The 19,964-nt window shown below is 31.1% G+C and overlaps 1 protein-coding gene across 11 annotated transcripts in view; it reads left to right on the plus strand.

The window, feature by feature from the left end:
• Window positions 1-19,964, plus strand: part of USP25 (ubiquitin specific peptidase 25) — a 191,640-nt gene that overhangs the window by 115,512 nt on the left and 56,164 nt on the right. For 8 of the 11 annotated variants that reach the window (XM_074300453.1, XM_074300456.1, XM_074300455.1 and 5 more), the window contains 7 exons: window positions 4,685-4,812; window positions 5,365-5,460; window positions 6,782-6,943; window positions 8,475-8,683; window positions 10,759-10,829; window positions 11,808-12,036; window positions 13,584-13,784. In XM_074300453.1, the coding sequence (XP_074156554.1) occupies window positions 4,685-4,812; window positions 5,365-5,460; window positions 6,782-6,943; window positions 8,475-8,683; window positions 10,759-10,829; window positions 11,808-12,036; window positions 13,584-13,784 (1,096 nt within the window). The remainder of the gene's footprint in view (window positions 1-4,684; window positions 4,813-5,364; window positions 5,461-6,781; window positions 6,944-8,474; window positions 8,684-10,758; window positions 10,830-11,807; window positions 12,037-13,583; window positions 13,785-19,964) is intronic. The other 3 variants (XM_074300458.1, XM_074300461.1, XM_074300462.1) reach the window with 1 other exon arrangement.

A 19,964-nucleotide genomic window follows, 5' to 3' on the forward strand; every position in this document is an offset into this window, starting at 1 on the left:
GTCTTATACCCTAAGCAAACCATTGAGAAGAGAATCCTCATATACACCAAAATATTTATAGCAACATCTTTTGTGAAAGCAGTGAATCAAAAGCATCTGTCCATCAACTGAGGAATAATTATAAATTGTGATACATGAATGTGATCTAATATATTGCCTGCTATAAGAAATAATATCTGTGATGACAAGAAGGGTTTATATAAATTGACATAGAATGTAATAAGAAGAGCAAAAAAAATCCAAACATTTGTGTGTGGGGATGTGTGGGGGTGTGTACATAAACATCCATACAGACATACATTACATACACATGAAAACTAATGTAAATGGGGAAAAAAAATACAATTGCACACCAAAAAATTTTAAATGCATGTAATTAAATTATAAAAATCAAGCAGCTCTTGAATGAAGTGATATGAGAAGAAATCTGCAGCCCACTCTTTCATGCAATTTTACGCATTGCACATGTTTTTGGACTTTCTTAATATAGAGGTTATTCTTTTTTTTTTTCCCCTCTAAAAAATATAGTTGTGATATGGGATGCTTCTCTGATAGAGGAAGTGATTGTTGGAATAACTACTCAGATAAACAGGAAACAAGATATCAATCAATAAAATCTTATTTAAGAAACAAAAAATTTTAAAAATTATTGAGCTTTATTGATAATATGGAGAAGGGAATAAAGTATTTCAATAATCTTAATTTTATTCAGATAATAATGAGTAAATTGTGGGCATTACCTATAACTAATTTAATATATCTGAAATTAAATATCAAAAGTAAACTTAATTTGTCATGTTGAAAGTATATACTACATATATGTTCTCAAAAAGTAATTCTTGATGTTAAGTTTACTATGATTTATAATTAAGTGACATGCACATTTGGCCAAAAAAGAGTTTGAAATAACTTGCAAAGTGGTATTTTATATATGTACATATAAATCTTTTTTTTAGAATTTTTTTCCACAGTATATATGCATGAGTAATTTTTTTATAATATTATCCCTTGTATTCATTTTTCCAAATTATCCCCCCCTCCCTCCATTCCCTCCCCCCAATGACAGGCAATCCCATACATTTTACATGTGTTACAATAAAACCTAGATACAATATATGTGTGTAAATACCGTTTTCTTGTTGCACATTAAGTATTAGCTTCCAAAGGTATAAGTAACCTGGGTAGATAGACAGTAGGGCTAACAATTTACATTCACTTCCCAGTGTTCCTTCTCTGGGTGTAGTTGTTTCTGTCCATCATTGATCAACTGGAAGTGGGTTGGATCTTCTTTATGTTGAAGATATCCACTTCCATCAGAATATATCTCCATATAGCATTGAAGTGTACAGCGATCTTCTGGTTCTATTCATTTCACTCAGCATCAGTTGATGTAAGTCTCTCCAAGCCTCTCTGTATTCCTCCTATTGGTCATTTCTTACAGAGCAATAGTATTCCATAATCTTCATATACCATAATTTACCCAACCATTCTCCAATTGATGGACATCCATTCAACTTCCAGTTTCTAGCTACAACAAAAAGAGCTGCCACAAACATTTTGGCACATACAGGTCCCTTTCCGCTCTTTAGTATTTCTTTGGAATATAAGCCCAATAGCAGCAATGCTGGGTCAAAGGGTATGCACAGTTTGATAACTTTTTGGGCATAGTTCCAAATTGCTCTCCAGAATGGTTGTATATATAAATTTTGCAAGAGATTTCAAATAGTGTATCTTTTTGTAAGAATATCTGCATAAGATTCACAAGATTTAAAAATTATGTACTATAGACAGAAAAAAGCTAAAAAGGAAAAAAAAATGAAGGTTTTTGGATGGCTATATGCTGTTAATAGAATAGTTAATTGCTAGAAGTAGTTTGTGTGTATATGTGTGTGTGTGTGTGTGTGTGTGTGTGTGTGTGTATTGCTGCTTATTGGTCTGTGAAAAAATCAAAATTTTAGTGTTCTTTCTACATTTTCTCTATTCACATGATCTGTCACAGACAAAATGCAAAAAAAAATTAATAATAATAGTAAAAATGGATATAAATACAAAAGATAATCTCCTTCATCTCTACATATTCTTCCTCTTCGAGTTAGAGATGAATCACATTCATTAGTTATTGTTCTCTTAGTGTAAGTTAAATGGTTCAATCTCTTTGTACTTATTCATCTTTTGTGATTCATTATTTAAAAAGTGATGAAAAGTAGTAATCTCTAACTCAAATTTATATTTAACCTTCAGAAATACTGTAATAGATTATAATTTATATTTGGGGAAATCAAGTTTACCTTAAATGGGAAAAAACAAATTTCATTGCTGCTTCATATTATTTATAACTTAATTATGAATTAATTCCAAAAACAATGTTTTCTAATCTGAGGTCACCAAACCAGACTTATCCATAATAGTATTTTATATTAAAAATTCAGGGAATGTCTGGTTACCTAGTCTCCCCCCATCTATTACAGAGTAAGGTGAGATGCCTCCACTGCTCTAATGAGAAAAAAACAATCACTGCAAATGGAAGAGAAATGTATCCACAACAGAGGCACATTACATACAAAAATTTTATGAGCATCTTTTAGTAAGGTATGGAAGCTATTTTCTCAATGTGGCAAAAATGACACCTGAAGAATTATGTTCCAGAATAACTTACCCCTAATTGTGAGTTATCAGTTAGCCTTCATTATTTTAGATTCTCTTGGTTTTGAAATCCAAAAGTATCATCTCCTAATCCTGAATTTTAGAAATTCATAAGAATCTGAAAAGAATAGTCTTTAAAATTACTCTGTTAGTATGTGAAGTGTAAAATTATTTGCTCTAATGATTTTCATTTTATCTGTTGAGTTGAATTTAGTGTCATTTCATGGATTCATAGGCAGAGTGCTCTCAGAAAAGAATAAGTAAACCAGATTATTTTAATGAAATTTCAGTCAATTATTTTTATTTGGTTTCTCTGAAGACATTTTATTTCTTATCTTCAAATCCTTTATATTTTTGCAAGATCACTTCAACTTTTTAATTTGTAAAATCAATTCCATGTACCTTAACATTAAAGACAGTTGTCTGTTAGTTTTCCTCCCAGAGAATCTCTCTAAATTCTCTAAATTAAGGTATAATTATCTAATTTAGCCTGGTTCAGTATGATTGATCTGATCCTACAAGGAGAGGTTATGGGCCAGAACTTGAAACAGGGTACTAAGTGGAATGGATGAGATAATGATTAAGTACTTAGTACTTAATATAATCCTACAAGATTCACACCTTTAAGAAAGCATATATAAGGAGGAGTTCTCAGGGCCCACTAAAGGACAAGCCCACAAAGAAGAAGCCCCTTAGAAACTCTCGGAGGAGGAGACAGATTCATTCCATCTTCCACCTTTGTGCTGGCTGGAGACATTCGGAGCAAGCTAGAGGCAGAAGCTGGCAGAGGCAAAGGACTAACAGCAGGAGCTGTCGGGAACTAAGGAGAGAGATAGGCCTCTAAGAAAGCTAGCCGGGCCCCAGGAAAAGAGACAAGACTTTGAAGGAAACAATAAAGGATTTGGACTTTAATCCCTGACTGCACTTGCTGTAATTACTGACTATCTCCAGAAGGCCTCCAAGAAACCTGCTCCAAGAGAACATTACACTTTAGAGAAGAATATTACAAGTTTAGGTTATCTCCCTATGCCATAATGTTTACTAATTTATATTACAAGTTGATTATTGGATTCACTAGGTAGCATAGCTAGTTTTTCCAAAATTGTTCTGTCATTCTATTTCTCTATAAGGGACCATACTTATTTTGGTATGACTTTTTGAATGACAAATGATTTATTCAGTCATCTCAATGCCTCTGTGTTTTGGGCAACTGGTGATTTGAACTTAAATCAGTATGCTTATATAGCTGTGAGGTATTCTTGTTTTGTACCTGAAGATACATTGTTCACACTCTATTTTCTCATGTTTGCATATTTGTTCATTCCTATTCCAAAATAGTTAAACACTTTTTCATGATTCTCTTTGAGAACTGACTAAAATTTTATAATAAAATAGAACAGGAGCCAAGATATAAAATTTTCCACCCTTCCTAAATATCATCATTTGGCTGAGACAGAAAGATATTTAATTTTAAAGATTTATAGCTTTATTTCCAACAACTATACATTTCTTATATTTAGTGAACTATCTTGTCTCAAATAATAAATTCAAGTGGGAGAATAAGGATTAAATGAAAAAGATTAAAAATCTATTCCTACAGGGCAAATCTTGAATGCTTCATATTATTATATTAAAAATTTAGTCTTTTGAGTAATTGCAAAAAGTCTTGAGAGCTTTGTCACTACTCTTTTGAGATACCATTTTGGTTTCAAATAATAAAATAACCATGTTGGGAATGGTGTTGTGTAATTGAGTTCAGAAAAATCTTAAAAGTTGTGAAATTATGACTTTGAAATAAAACCCATTTTATTCTCCTTTGGTTTATTGAAGTATTATGAATAGGTGATGAAATGAAATGAAAATTTTTATTACACTGGAAATGGCCCTATCTTTAAAAATAATTCAAAAGACGACAAAACTTTTTTGGATCAATTTACTAAGATATTAATGTTATAGACTGCTTACAAAAATGTTAATATTACCTGATTTTTTTAAATCAGAAGAAGTATTACTAAATTTTAATATGTCTTTTCTTATTTAGCATTGGTTCACAGAACTTCCACCTGTATTAACATTTGAACTGTCAAGATTTGAATTTAATCAGGCTTTGGGAAGACCAGAGAAAATTCACAACAAGTTAGAATTTCCTCAAGTTTTATATCTGGACAGGTATGGCTTAATTAACATAGCAGCAAGAATATGTATATGTTTGTTCATACACATATGGTTAAATTATATTTGCAATTAGGAATTGCACTACTGTTGTTTCAGATGAAATGGATTTAATTTTATTGGAAGTAAATTTTGTTTTGAGAACACATGACACAGTATGCCTAAAAGAAATAATACTTTTAAATAACAACTACCTTTTCTAGTAGCATATACCATCTTAAAATACACAAGTTGATCAGTGTAAAAAAGAAAATTAATTTGTGGAATGAATATTGTTATGGAAATAAAAAGTAACCTTGACCAACTTCCATATTTTCTTAATATAATATCAAGAAATTATAAGGGAAGATTTTGTTTTATTCAGTCAATAAAATGATTCATTTTCCCTAAATATCATTTTTAATGGTTTGTTTTCTTCAATTCTTTTTTTTGTAGCAATAATTGAGTTTAGTTTCATTATTTAAAACTGAGTTCAGTATTCTTTTCAAGTGTTGTGCCCACCTAGCATGTTTTATGATTTTAAATTCTGGACTTTTATTTTATTTACAGATATATGCACAAAAACCGAGAAATAACAAGAATTAAACGAGACGAGATCAAGAGACTAAAAGAGTACCTTACAGTATTACAACAAAGATTAGAAAGGTATTATTTGAGTTCTAAAAATGCACAGTGCAATTTAATATATATTTAATATGTTCTTCATAATTAATATGAAGTATAATTGTAAAGAAAATTATAAAGAAGTATAATTGTTGGTTTTAATTACCCCCCCTTTTATAAGCAAATGATAATTTCAGTCAGAGGTTATCTTTTTGAATTGATCTAACATCATTTCCCCAAATATGATTAGTTTTATTATATAACTGATTTTCAATTTTTTTCTTCTCAGGACCCTTTTTAACTCTTAATTATTGAAGATTCCTCATTCCCATGAGAGCTTTTATTTTGAATATGTGAGTGTGTGTGAGTGTGTGTGTGTGTGTGTGTGTGTGTGTGTGTGTGTGTCTGTATGGATATACACACACCATATTAGAAATTAAATATCTTATTTTTATGAAATTTTGGCCTCAAAAATCCTCTGAAAGTATCTCAGGGATTCCTAGAAGTCATTGAACCACACTTTCAAGATTGCTGCATTCCGATTATTCCTGCCAAAGTTTCAGGATTGGCTTCTAGAGTAATTTTGTTGTTATTTTCTTTAAAGGCACAGAAACACACAGCTGAAATGATAAGACATAACATGAAGCATTTCCATTATTATTTTTACTGTTATAATATTGCTATGCCTTGGCATTATGACTTAGGTAATGGTTATCCATAACTATTTCAGTTGTCATTAAGCCTAGGTAATCTTACTAATGAATTTTTCCCCATCATTTTTTAAAAATTTTCTTATAAATTGAAAATCAAAATTTCAAAAAAATTTAGTATAAAAGTAATGAACCCATTAAATAAAAACCTAGTAATTTTTTAATTTTTGTGGCAGGGCAGGTTTGTAATTCTGTTGTACCACCAATTAAAGGTGATTGAAAGCAAATTAAATAGTTATATTGATCATGTGACAGGTGATCTGTCTGAAAATAAAAAATATGGCCAGGCCATAAGAGAAACAGCAGTAATCGTAATCATTAATCAGTAATCTGATGTATGAAAATTAGAGGGAGCAAAGTCTTTGAATGAAAGCAGTGTAAATACACATGCATATGAACACACATGCATGTGTACAGAAGTATTAGTGAATCAACTTTGAGGATATTTAAAACATTTACTCATTGTATTATTTGCTCCAATAGCTCTTTTCTTCATTTCAATGGAGATTCATTTGATTTCATAAGAAAAATGGTGGCATAAAGTAATTGCATTTTATCATTATGTAACAGGTGTTTAAAAACTCTTTAAAATTGCTGAAATGGAGCTTCTTGAATATAGTAGTAAATGCATTCATACATTTTATGGTTAACAGATATTTAAGCTATGGTTCTGGCCCTAAACGATTCCCCTTGGTAGATGTTCTGCAGTATGCACTGGAGTTTGCCTCAAGTAAACCTGTTTGCACTTCTCCTGTTGATGATATTGATGCTAGTTCCCCACCTAGTGGTTCCATACCATCACAGACATTACCAAGGTAAAAACATTTTTTAATGTGAGGGGAAACATTTATTACAGTGTGACATTTAATATGGAAAGAGATTCATTTAAACAAAATGTAGCATAGTCTCTTGCTTGTTTGCTGTAATAGATTTAAATGGTTTTAATGAAGTAAATTTACATTTTTAAGCTGAGTTAGAAAAATGCATGTTTTCTGGGTATTAATTCATAGTTTATGAAAGTAGAGTCTAGGGTTTGTACAATTAGAAATCTTTGTTATATTTTCAAAACATACCTTTCATTATAGATGAACATTTTACTATTATAGCCTTGTACCTTTATATAGTTGACACAAACTAATACTGATAGTTTATACCATCATAATAATACAAACTGATAGGTACCAACAAAAACGTTTTACACAACATCTGTGTACAGAGTATATATATGTAGGTTTTTCAATTTGTTTTTTCAAGGTAATTAATGTATTCAATTAATTTCATTTCACTTGAATTTTTTATTATGGACGTAATATTGCAGAAGTTCTAAGGATACAAAGATTTTTTTAAAAAAAATTAATGTTCTTGCCTCCAAAGGCTAGGTAAGGCTAGAGTGATTTCAATATATGTAAAGTATTAGTAAGAGTTAGGAGTAATTGAGAAATTAGGAAAATTTAGGGAGAAAGAGTATTTTTATTAAAGGTTGGGAAAATGGGGAGAAAGAGGCTTGCTGCTAGAAGAGGTGGCTGCTGAGTTGGGACTTAAAGGAAATGATATATTCTAAAAGGCAGAAATGAGAAAGAAATATATTCCATGAGTGAAGGAGAATTATGAGAAGGAAATATATTCTATGATTGAAGGAGAATTTCAGTAAATACATGGAAATCCGAGATATATCAAATTTGAGGAGTAATTAGTAGTCCAGTTTGTTCCAGTAGTCCAGTTTGTTCCAACTGTACCATAAAAGCTAAATAATGTACATTTTTCACACATGTGAAATTGGTCTGGAAAGGTAATTAGAGCTAGATTGTTTAGGACTTTAAATGCCAAGATAAAGATTTGTATTTTATCTTAGAGGTAATAATGAACACCTACAGGTGTTTAAGCAAAGGAGTAACGTGATTAGGAAGATTATTTTGACAGCTGAGTAAAGAACAAATGTCAGGGTCAAGTGTGACATGAAGGACTGTAGGTTAGGATATTAATATAATAGTTTAAGCAAGAGGTAATGTGAGACTTTTGAATATGTATGTGTGAGAGAAAGACAGAGACAGAAAGGTGAGAGGAATGGGAATTAATGGATTTAGAATTAATAATATTTAACTCATTACATATAGGAAGCTTATATTTTAATTTTAACCTGATTGTATAATAAAAGCTTTAAGTATTTAATAGTGTTTGGCAGATTGCTTTTGGACTTTTTTGTTAAGTAGGATACTCCAGTCAAATTTAAATTTTTAATTATTTTTAAAAATTATTATAGTTCTTTTAAATATTTTATATAAATATTGTAGATTTATGACTCTATATGACATACTATTTATCCTATTCTATCATTTAAAAATACAGTACAGCAGAGCAACAACAGGGAACTCCTTCAGAACTACCAAGCACTTCACCTACACCAAGGTCATTTATACATAAGCCATTTACACAGTCGCGAATACCTCCAGATTTGCCCATGCATCCAGCACCAAGACACATAACAGAAGAAGAACTTTCTGTCCTAGAAGGCTGTTTACATCGCTGGAGGACTGAAGTAGAAAATGACACTAGAGGTAATATTGTTAATGTAGGTTAGTGGTTGTAATTTCTTCATGATTGCTTGTTTTTAGGGAAATTCCATTGTGAATTCCATTTCTAAGAACACGTAAAATTATTATGATGATTTTAGAGTAGTCTGTTAACAGGGTTTTATAAGCTATAACCCAGGTGAACTACTGCCTATATTTCTATGGTCAGCAGACTAAGAATGATTTTTATATTCTTGGATGACAAATTGCTGACTTTTCATATAGTATAGATCTTTAATTTAGCTTAGTCTAACTTAAATAAATCTTTTTAAACTTTTTTATTAATTTGTGTATTTAGAATTAGGTTTTAAATGGAATTTCCTTTTCATATGTATATGCTTCTAAAGAATATGTTGAAGTTAATATTTATGTGTCAAAGTATACTTACTGTCAATTTAATGTAATTTCAAAATATTTACTCTTTAGCCCCTGATGTATGATAAATTTTACATGATAATTGGAAATGAAATGTCTATAGAACTTTGAGATTCTCATTGTGCTTTACAAATATTTCCTCTTTTAATCTACTTCACAATACTGTAAGACATATTACAAAGAGAAAACTGGCTGTGATCAGATAATCCGTTTTTCTTCCTGAAATCTTTGGTAATTTTTATCTTTTGTTTTTCTTCCTTACTTTCCCTTACTGTTCACTTTCTGATTTCCTCTTCTCTGATTATGGTTCCTTTGGGACTAGATCTCAAAGCATCTTAGTCTCCTTTCACCCAATTCACTATCCTAGGTATCTGCCTCAAGTAACTCAGCTGGTATTGGATTCTTTCCTTCAGGATTAATAGATTGATACATATAATATCTTCTCTCTTCCCCTCTCCCCAAGCACACACACACACACACACACACACACACACACACACACACACACACACTTGTGTGTTAAGCCTGTTCATTATCCTTAGGTATGCTACTGCAACCTCCTTGTTGGTAGCATAAAAGTGCTTAAGTTCAGAAGTGCAGTTTGATTCAGGAAGGATTGGTTCATAAATTTGTTGTTTTTTTTGTGGGGGTTTTTTAAATTTGGGATTTTAACTTTTTGGATACCTTGTTTTATCTTTGGCTAACAGTTTCCATTTTGAAAAAGTTTGGGAAATCAGGAGGATCAGAGGAATTATCTACTCCATTTTTTTGTTCACATGATCCAGAAATCCAGATAGCACATTTTAAAATTAAATGCATCATATATGTAGAATTAACTACAATAAATCCTATTCTAAATAATTAATGTAAAATCTATGTATAACAAGTTATCTCACATTCCAGGAAAAATCATCAGACTATATTATTCAAAATAACAGTATTCTGAGACAGTGATCATTTTAGGTAAATCAATGATATTCCATCTGTTCTAAATTAGCAGCATTAAAATTTGTACTATTTGCAGAATGGATCATTCAAACTACATTTATTAATCACATAGCTAGTAAGTGTTCAAGGCAGGATTGAAAACTTAGTCTTTTTTTAGGCCAAATTTATTCCTGTTTCTACTATATTACTTCTTTGAAAATCCTTTTTTTGAAAGTTAATGAATCATAATTTTTAAACCAATTCCAAGAAATAGATTTTTGAATTTTATTTTAAAGCTTAAAACTTTTGAAATTTATCCATTTTTATGCCACAAATTAAATCAATTACTTTGATAAATTCAAGGAGATAAATATCTTATCTTTATCTAAATTTTTAATTATTTTTCCACTTTTTGTAAGTTTAGGCAACCTTAATATTTCTCATTTTTGTGGATTAAATATTAAACAAGCAATTCTTTCCAAGCCAATGTAACTCAAAAAGGACTACAGGAAATGACCTACATATTTTGAATATATTGAAACAATAAAATTCTCTATAATAATTATTTTGGATAAACTACTGTTGAGAGAACTGTATTTGGAATTTGTAGGGTTAAAGGTCATATTGATTGAAGGATGGATTCCTCTCATACTTTTATAGAAGAAATAGGATTTGATCTTTTTCCATATAATTTCAATAGATATATGTTATGTTAATCATAAAGTCATTATTGTTAAAATATTTCTTTATCATCTTAGATTTGCAGGAAAGCATATCTAGAATTCATCGTACAATTGAACAAATGTACTCTGACAAGTCTATGATACAAGTAAGTGAAATTCTGAAGTGGGAAGCACATTAAAATTATATTCAGTCCGACATAGAAATCTTCAGATAGCCTATATTACACATATATTTTCTTGTTTCACGCATTATTTTAAATTTAATATTTTAACAGTTTCATTTTTTATAATTCTTGTTAAATGCAAATATTTTGTTGATTTTTCAAAAAAAGTTATCAAATATTGCTTTCCTTAGAGTAATTATGTTTCCTTTGCATTCTTGAGAAAAGAAAAAAATTCTGTTTCTTATGGTTGTTAAAAAATAAAGTCAACAGGGCAGCTAGGTGGCGCAGTGGATAGAGTACCAGCCTTGAATTCAGTAGGACCCTAATTCAAATGTGATCTCAAACACTTAACACTTCCTACCTGTGTGACCCTGGGCAAGTCACTTAACTCCAGCCTCAGGGGGAAAAAAAGAAAAAGAAAAAAAAAATAAAGTCAACAGAGCATTTGAACATTTATTTTGTATAAAGCATTATGCAAAAACAACTAGAAAGTTAAGATAATTAGATAAGAATTCAAGGCTCTAAGCCATTTCAGATTTCCTACATCAAAGTTAATGTGTGTTCACATACATTACATAAATTATCCAAATCCTATTCGAATTCCCTTGTAAAGCATTTAGAGATTTAGTTAAACCATGTTGTATGCATAAAACTTTTGAGAAATTTATTATTAGCAAATAATTGTATTAGTGTGTCAGTAAATGTCCAGGTATCAATTTCAAAATAGAATATCCATTATGTTTGTTAAGACAACATCCTTGATTTAAAGAGATTAAATACTCAACAGTCAGTTATATGCTGCAAAATTTTCATTTTATCTAGCTTCCATCAGCTATAGGAAAATCTGCCATTTTGGTTACTCAATTGTAAATTTATATATAATACTACATGTTAATTTTAATAACCTAAATCATCATTTGACATTAATTAGGAAAAAAAATTAATTTTTCTCATGTTTAGGTTCCTTATCGCTTACATGCTGTCTTAGTTCATGAAGGCCAAGCAAATGCAGGGCACTATTGGGCATATATTTTTGATCATCACCAAGAGAGATGGATGAAATATAACGACATTTCTGTGACAAAATCAACGTGGGAAGAGCTAGAACGAGACTCTTTTGGTGGCTACAGAAATGCCAGTGCATACTGTTTAATGTACATTAATGATAAAGAACATTTCTTAATAAAAGGTAAGAATGCAAGAATATGAAATGAAATATGCTTACTTAAATAAATTCCTTTTTGGTTAATGTGCCCTGCAAAAAAATCAAGTGCTGTGTGAAACTGTATGATATTGGGTCAGTTAATCAGTTATTGCTTGCTATGCCAAGAGTAGTATTTGTATTTTATAAGTAAAGAAACTGGAGATTTGAACAATCAAGTAGCCTGGACAGTATAGCATAATTAGAACTGGAATTGAATGTTGGCCTTTTTTGTGTTGTTTTTCTTTGGTAAATCATGTAGCTATTTATTAATATAGTAGTTTATAGTGTCCATACATTGACAACTGCTCTTCCATAGTGTATTGAGGGTTTGCATTTGTTATAGTTAGTGCTGTTATTGTTGAATTTCACTGCTTTTAAAGAAAATAGATGGCTAAGAAATAGTGAGATTGAGAGTAAAAAAGAAGATAGAAATAGAAAGGTGTTTCTCCACCCCAACATTTCATGCCATTTTTAGTAGATTTCAAGAACTTTAATCTTACTGCTTTTCTACTTTGTGTATTCTTGCTTGGTGATTGTCTCATGAGAAAAGATATATTATTGATTTTTTTTCTTTTTCTTTTTGGCTTATACTAGGTACATAGATACTTAAAATAGTCCTTGTGTTTTGGTAAACCTTATGATTATGATTTGATTTTTATCAAAATTTTATAGAATATTTGATAAATATAACTACTTGAGATTAATTTTGATTTAGTTATAGTTCTATCCTTAAATAATGCAAAGAACCCTGATTTTTAAGTTCCTCTCCTAACATACTTTACAGTCCTGCTATAACTTAGAAGATCAGACTTTGAAAAGTACTAGAACCACCATAACCAAAAAATTCATTACCCTCTGGCTAATCAGACCCTTTTAAAACAATTAGGCAGGTCCTTAGAGAAACATAAATGATCCATCGTCTCAGGAATGTACCTGAAATCTTTCCAGTTTAGGAGGATTTGATACTAGAGCTTTCATTCTACTGGAGTATTTAAATCCAGAATTATTTCCATACTCTGTTGGCCCTTAGAGAACACCCAAAAAAGTATTGTGCAAGTATGTATAATAGTGGAGTTCCATCTTTATGACTTCTAAATCCAGAAGTAATTTCATTTATTCATTATTGTTTCATCAAAAACAATAGCAATTTGTGAATAGGTATAAGCACAAAGTATTTTCTTACCATAATAGTAAATCATCGTATAGGCAAAGCTCAAATTCTAAACTTTAATTCTCATTTTGCATATTAAATGTGTAGAAAGCAATAGTATCTATGTGGTTTGTCAAAGGGCAATTTGGTAATTTAATATTTCTTTCCAAGTATTCTTTAATGTATATTTTTCTTTTTACCTTGCCATTTTTAGGTAGCATAAGTTTGTCAACAAGTGGTAAAACTAAAGATTTCATAAAAATAATCTTCACAAAGCATAGGTTTAAAATATTGGTTGAATTAAGTTAAAATATGTTCCATTTTTAGAACTGCATTACCTCATTCTTGATCACATAATAGTCTTTGAAATATATGATTGCAGAAGACTTTCATAAGGAAACTGGACAGAAACTTGTTGGAATGGAAACACTACCTACTGATTTAAGGGACTTTGTCAAAGAAGACAATCAGAGATTTGAAAAAGAGCTAGAAGAGTGGGATCTACAACTTGCCCAAAAAGCTCAGCAGGAAAAGATTTTAGCATCGCAGAAAATGAGGGAGCCAGCACCTTCTGTAATAACAGGTCAGCTAAAGTTTTTTCAATAATAACGTTTCAAAGTTTAACCTAAAACGTATAGGGTTCTCTCTTTATAAATATAGGTACAATGTGTATGTGTGTGTGTATGTATATGTGTGTATGTGTATACATACATACATACATATATATATTCTAATGTTCCAGATCCTATGTGAACTAGAATGTTAAATTTGAACAATGAATTTCAAAGCTTATTGATGGTAGAAGTCTGTTTTCTAATTTCACTACAGCGAAGGATACCTCTTCGGTCATGGAGTCAAAAATCCCTAAGTTCAGTTTCAGCCTCAGACACTTACTAGCTGTGTGACCCTGGGCAACTCACTTAAGTCTGCTTGCCTCAGTTTCCACATCTGTAAAATTCGCTGAAGAAGAAAATGACAAACTAATATCTTTGCCAAGAAAATCCTAAATGAAATCATGAAGAATCTGACACAATTAAAAAGACTTAAAAACAAACAAGAAGGAATTTCACTGCCAGTGAGATTTGAAGTAAAGATCTGAGTCAGATATATCTATGTTGGAGAATATTAGAGATAGAATTCAATTAAGACTATAAACCAAGCCAACATATACCTTAAAAATTCAATGACTTCAGTGTATAGAAGAGACTGGCAAAAAGCAGTCAAAAGATATATTACACAGAATCAGAAAATAAAAGGCAAAGTTTTAAAGGCTCAATATAAACTTCACACTAAACACAGCAAACACTGCATAGTAAAAGCCAAAATTTATATAGTGCTCTAAGGTCAACAGGAGACTTTTCTATATATTAATTAATTTGATACTTCACAACAGCCCTCTGTGGTAAATGCTTTTATCTCCTATGAAGAAAATGAGGATGAGAAAGAATAAATGATTTGTCCAGGGTCATAAAGGTAATATGTATGTGAGGTGAAATTTTAATTCAGATCTTTGTGCTTCTGAATCCAGCACTCTATATGTCACCTACTATTCTCATTACCAAAATACATATATATATATTTTTTTTTGATAGGAAGTGATAAGTGATTCTTAATTAATTTGGGAATTTTTAAAAAATTAACTGTGGATATCATATTGTTGACTTAAAGAAAAGATAAAAATCAACACTAATAAAAATAAAAAGAAACTACCAAGGACTCAAAAGATGATCCAACTTTTGATCTATTTAAACGAGCAGATGATATATTAAAATCACTGTTTCTGATTGAAGCATACTGATAAAAAGGAATTTCTACAAAGAGAAAAAAAACTTATGTAGATAAATCTAACAGAAAGATAAATAAAATACAGAATTGGACAAATTGTTGAAGAAACTAGAGTTAAAAAAAATTCATATCTTTTCACTGAGGCCAAAAAAACAAAATTTATTTCTCAACACTACATGGAACTTTTCAAAAATTAAAATTAGTTATTAGAGGACAGAAATATTACAATCAAATGTAAAAAGGCAGATGTAGTAAATATATACTTTACAAACTTATGGAAAAGTCTTTCAAACTTTTAAAAAGTTATAGTACCCAATCTGTGTAGTTTCCAAAATTGACAACAAAAGCACCTTACCAGAGTGCTTTCAAGAGACAAAATACAGTCCTCATACATAAACTTGTAAAATCCAAGAGGAGAATTATAAACCAATATCATTAATGAATATCACTTGCAAAATTGTATACAAAATCCTGCTAAGTAAATTATAATAATTTATCCAAGAAATCATTCCCCATTCCTCAGTGGGATTTATACAGAGATGAAAGGAAGGAAAGCAAATTAGGAAAACAATTAAATTAATCATATGTTTTTTTTAAAACCTCAAAACTAGGTAATTATAATAATAAATGGCCAAAAAAAGAAAACCTTTTATAAAGTACAACACTCATTTATTCTAAAATTACAAAATACAAGCATAAGAGGACCTTTATTAAGATTACAAAAATTATATATCCAAAAGAAAAGTAAGCAAGCAGCTTATTGCAATGAGGAAGAATAGAAATTTTTACAGTAAGTATAAGAGCAAAGGCAGGATACCCAACCATCTCCCCACTATTATTTAATATAGATTTGAAAAACAAACAAAAAATAAGAGAAATGAAGGGTATAAAACTATCCTTTTGGTTTGGTGATAATCTGATGTTACTTGAAGAGAATGGAGGATTTAATCAAATTGCATACTATAAATTAAACTCTCAAAAATCAATTCCACTTTGTATATAATGATAAAATCCAAGAATCAATAATAGATGGAGAAATCTCATTCAAAGTAATTACAAAATTCATGATGTCTGTAATCAGTCTACCAACGCAGGCAAAGAATTTAAATAGATTCAATTCCAAAATGCTTCTTAAAGAACAACAATTTATAAAGGTGCAAGAATTTTAGTCCTCATTTTAGGCCATGCTAATATTCTAAAAATAATTACATAAAATGACAATTAGCTATAGTTAATTTACACTTTTAATGCTATACCAATCAAATTTTCAAATGAATATTTTATAGAACTTAATAACTAACAACAGAGTTCCTTTGAAAAAAACAAAACATTGAGAATATCACAAGAAATGGTGAAAAGATGTGAAGAGAGATGAATGAAGAATAGATAAAAAAGAATAACACTTCAGGATCTTTTGAATTAGACCATAGTCCCTCTGTAGAATTATGTTTTTTGCAGGTGTTAGTTATTCTTTATTGCCAACTTTTATCTCTTGCAGAGTTCTTTTTTTTGTTTGTTTTTATTTTTTACATAATTGTTTTCCTAGATTTTCTTTTTCATAGTTGTTTTCTTAAATTTTCTCTGATTTTTGGTAGCGTAGTCTTGAGTGAACCTTATATTGTTAATCAAACCATTTTTTCTGGCTGCATATAGAATTTTTCTTCAAATTAGGAACTCATTTTTACTATGATATGATTATGGCATTTTAAATTCAGGATTTTTATTCAAGAGATTACCAATGTATTCTTTCTATTTTTCACTTATCACTCTGATTAGTATACATATTGGAATTATTTTTCTTTTTATTAGGAAGTCTAAAAAATATAGTATGTAGTTTTTTTGTTTAATTTTTGTTATTAAAGTCTGATGATTCTTATATTAATCCCACTTGACATATTATATATACCTTCCCTGCATTTTCTTATATTTTCAATTTTTACTTATTCCTTTGATTTGAGTCATATAGGCTTTCCTCCTTTTTAATATGATGTATATAACATATGGCATGTACTTTTTTTAGTTTGGTTATGGTTATCAAAGAGTCTGATGATTATTAAATTAATCCTGATTAACACACTTTTTAATAATATATTCCTTACATTTCTTGTAATTTATTTTCTATTTTTGTCTTTCTTCTCTCTTTTTCCTCTTCTTCCTGGAGTTATTGAGGTCTCATTATATTTTTAGTGGAATCAGGGTAGAGGGTTGGCAGCTCTATGGCACAATGGAGAGAGAGTACTGACAACTATAGTAAGAAATATCTGAGTTCATATCTTGTCTCGGATACTTACCAGCTGTGTGACCCTGGATACTTTATTTAACTTCGTTTGCCTCAGTTCCTCCTCTGTAAAATGACTTGGAAATAGCAAACCACTCATGTATTTTGGCCAAGAAAAACTCAAATGGAGTCATGAGTCTGACCCAACTGAAACAATGCAACAACAATAAATACTTTTGTGGAAAAAACTTTTGACATGGTTTTAAAACTTTCTATTCTAAGCTATTTTTTCTTCATTCTTCATTCATTCACTTTTCCCGCCAAAATTTTCCCATGCTTCATTTCTTCAAGGATGCTTCTGCTCTTTGTAGCCATTTCTCTGAAGCTCTACTTTTAATTGTTTTGGGGTAACTTTTTTCGGGGGGAGATTAATTTCTTTGGCTGACCAATAATATTTCTTCATCGATAGTCAATGTTTTCTTCTATGTTCTCATATTTTCTGTATCTATTCTTGATTTGTAATTTTTGATCAGGTTAGTTCCCTCTTAGATGAGAGTAAAGACAGATTGGCACTGGTTGGCTTGGCCTTATATGGACCTATCTCCTCTGTATTTTGAAATTCCGCTGTGACTAGAGGTGCATATTGGTAAAGCCAGTATGAAGGCCTTACCTTCTGCCTCAGTCTTTGGCTTTCATATTGGTCTTCTGATTTTTCATTGGAGGTTGTATTCTCAAGCAGATTCTTTTTTCTTCTTCTTGCCTTATTCCAAGTTATTAGTTGCAGAAATCTTGCTAGTTTTGTACTTTATTCACAGTCCTACCAGTTATAATACCAGCTATAATGGTGGGTTGATTCAACTTCCTATTAAGGCTCCGAGTTGATGAATAACAGCCAGGCTTGGAAGCTGATTCTTTTCTTTGAATCTATTCTAATATAAACTGCTTCCAAATCTCTGATTTCAAGGTGCTGTGGGTGGTTCATGAGCTGCTTTTTTTAGAGTTCTGACAGACTTATGGTATATTTGCAGGAACACATACTGACCTTTCTTGTATGGCTCTTCTTGCCTCTTCTGGCAGTATCTGATCCTATTTTATGCATAGGACCATGCATTCATTGGAGGAGTTAAATTTTTTTTTTCTCTATGGTTTTCTTTGTCATTGGTCTTTCTAAGGTCCTTTTCAATTTTTTTTAAGGATTTAAATGGGAAAACTGGGATTTGCTGTAGCATTTCACATTGCTCTCTTAATTAGAAGAACTATTATTAAATTCTTTGGCTTAACTCCTATGCTTGGAGTTTAAAGTACCTGGCTTTTGTTTTTTTGTTTTGTTTTGTTTTTGGAGATCGTTTAATTCTCTTCATCTGGATAATATGTCTTTAGTTCTGTACAATTTTGTTTTATTCTACATTATGATATTCAGATTATTTTGTTATAATTTTTGAGATAAATTTTGATGTGCATTGAGGTCCCTTTAAGATTCCTTTCTGATTCAACCCCCACAAACAGCTTCCTCCTTATCTAAAAACCCATTGAATTCTATTGAATTCTAACCCTGGCTGAAGCTCAAGCCAGAGGCCAATCTGGGACTCCACCCACCTTCAAGATCACCAAAAGCACCCTTTTGAATTCCAATGATATCAGGGCTTTCCCAGCCCCTACCAGATCTGAGCTAACTTGGGCTTTCCCAGTCCCCACTCTAATGATCTGCTCAGGTTTCCCCAACCCGCACAACCCCATTATAAAAAGGGAAACCCTGGAGTCTACTCTTGGCAGGAGCCCTAAACATGGTGTCCTTACACTGACCATGCCAAGGGTTCCTGTCCTCTCAGCGACCAGCTCTGGCCCTGGCATCTTTCTACCTTTACCCTTACTTCCAAAACCCTACAGTAAACCTTTTTTATCAATCTGGGTTTTCGGGACTGTAAATTCCTTTACCAAAAGGGGTTATCCTTTTCCTGACTCTCATCAGTTTTAAATTTAATTTTACATTGTCTTTTGTTTAGCATTTTTAAAATTCATATATTACTTTTATTTTGTTGCATTTACTTTCTTCTTTACCAACTTCTTTACATTTATGTTCACAAATAGTCATTTTTCTTTCACTTCTTTAGAGAAATTCTCCTTCATGGCTCTAATTTTTCCAATATACTATTTGTTTTTATATTTCATGTTAAAATCTCTTATTTTGAAGCAGGTTATGATCCCTTTAAGAAACAGATTTGTGATCCTTTCAGATTGATTTTGCAGATTACTCTCAGTCCCTCCTGGCTGATGCATTATCAATTCAAGAAGCTAGGATCTTTGATTCACAAATCCTGGTCAAAAGCACCCTGAATTCCAATAGGAGATCTGGGGCTTGGCCCCAATCGGATCTGAGCCAACTTGGGCTGTTCCAGCCCCCATAGGCTAATGATCTGCTCGGGTTTCTCAACCCCCACCAAGCACTTTCTAGCCCTCGCTGAGACCCATTGAAGAACCAACTTGGGACTCCACCCATGGGCCCCCTTTAGCTAAATATCTCATTATAATAAGAGCCAAATTAAAATCCTCTCCTTGCAGAGGTTCCAAACATGCTAGCTACTATGCTTGGCACCCCAAGGAGCTTCTGCCCACTGGAATACTGTTTCCAGTGCCAATTGTCTTTACTCTCATCTATTTCCTTAACTAGACTTTAACCTTACTTCCAATCCCCATAATTAACCTCTTTTATCAATCTAGGTTTTCAGGTCTAATAATTCCTTTACAGAGAACTGCTTGTGC

Source organism: Sminthopsis crassicaudata, chromosome 3 (genome assembly GCF_048593235.1).
Source record: "Sminthopsis crassicaudata isolate SCR6 chromosome 3, ASM4859323v1, whole genome shotgun sequence".
Lineage (NCBI taxonomy): Eukaryota > Metazoa > Chordata > Mammalia > Dasyuromorphia > Dasyuridae > Sminthopsis > Sminthopsis crassicaudata.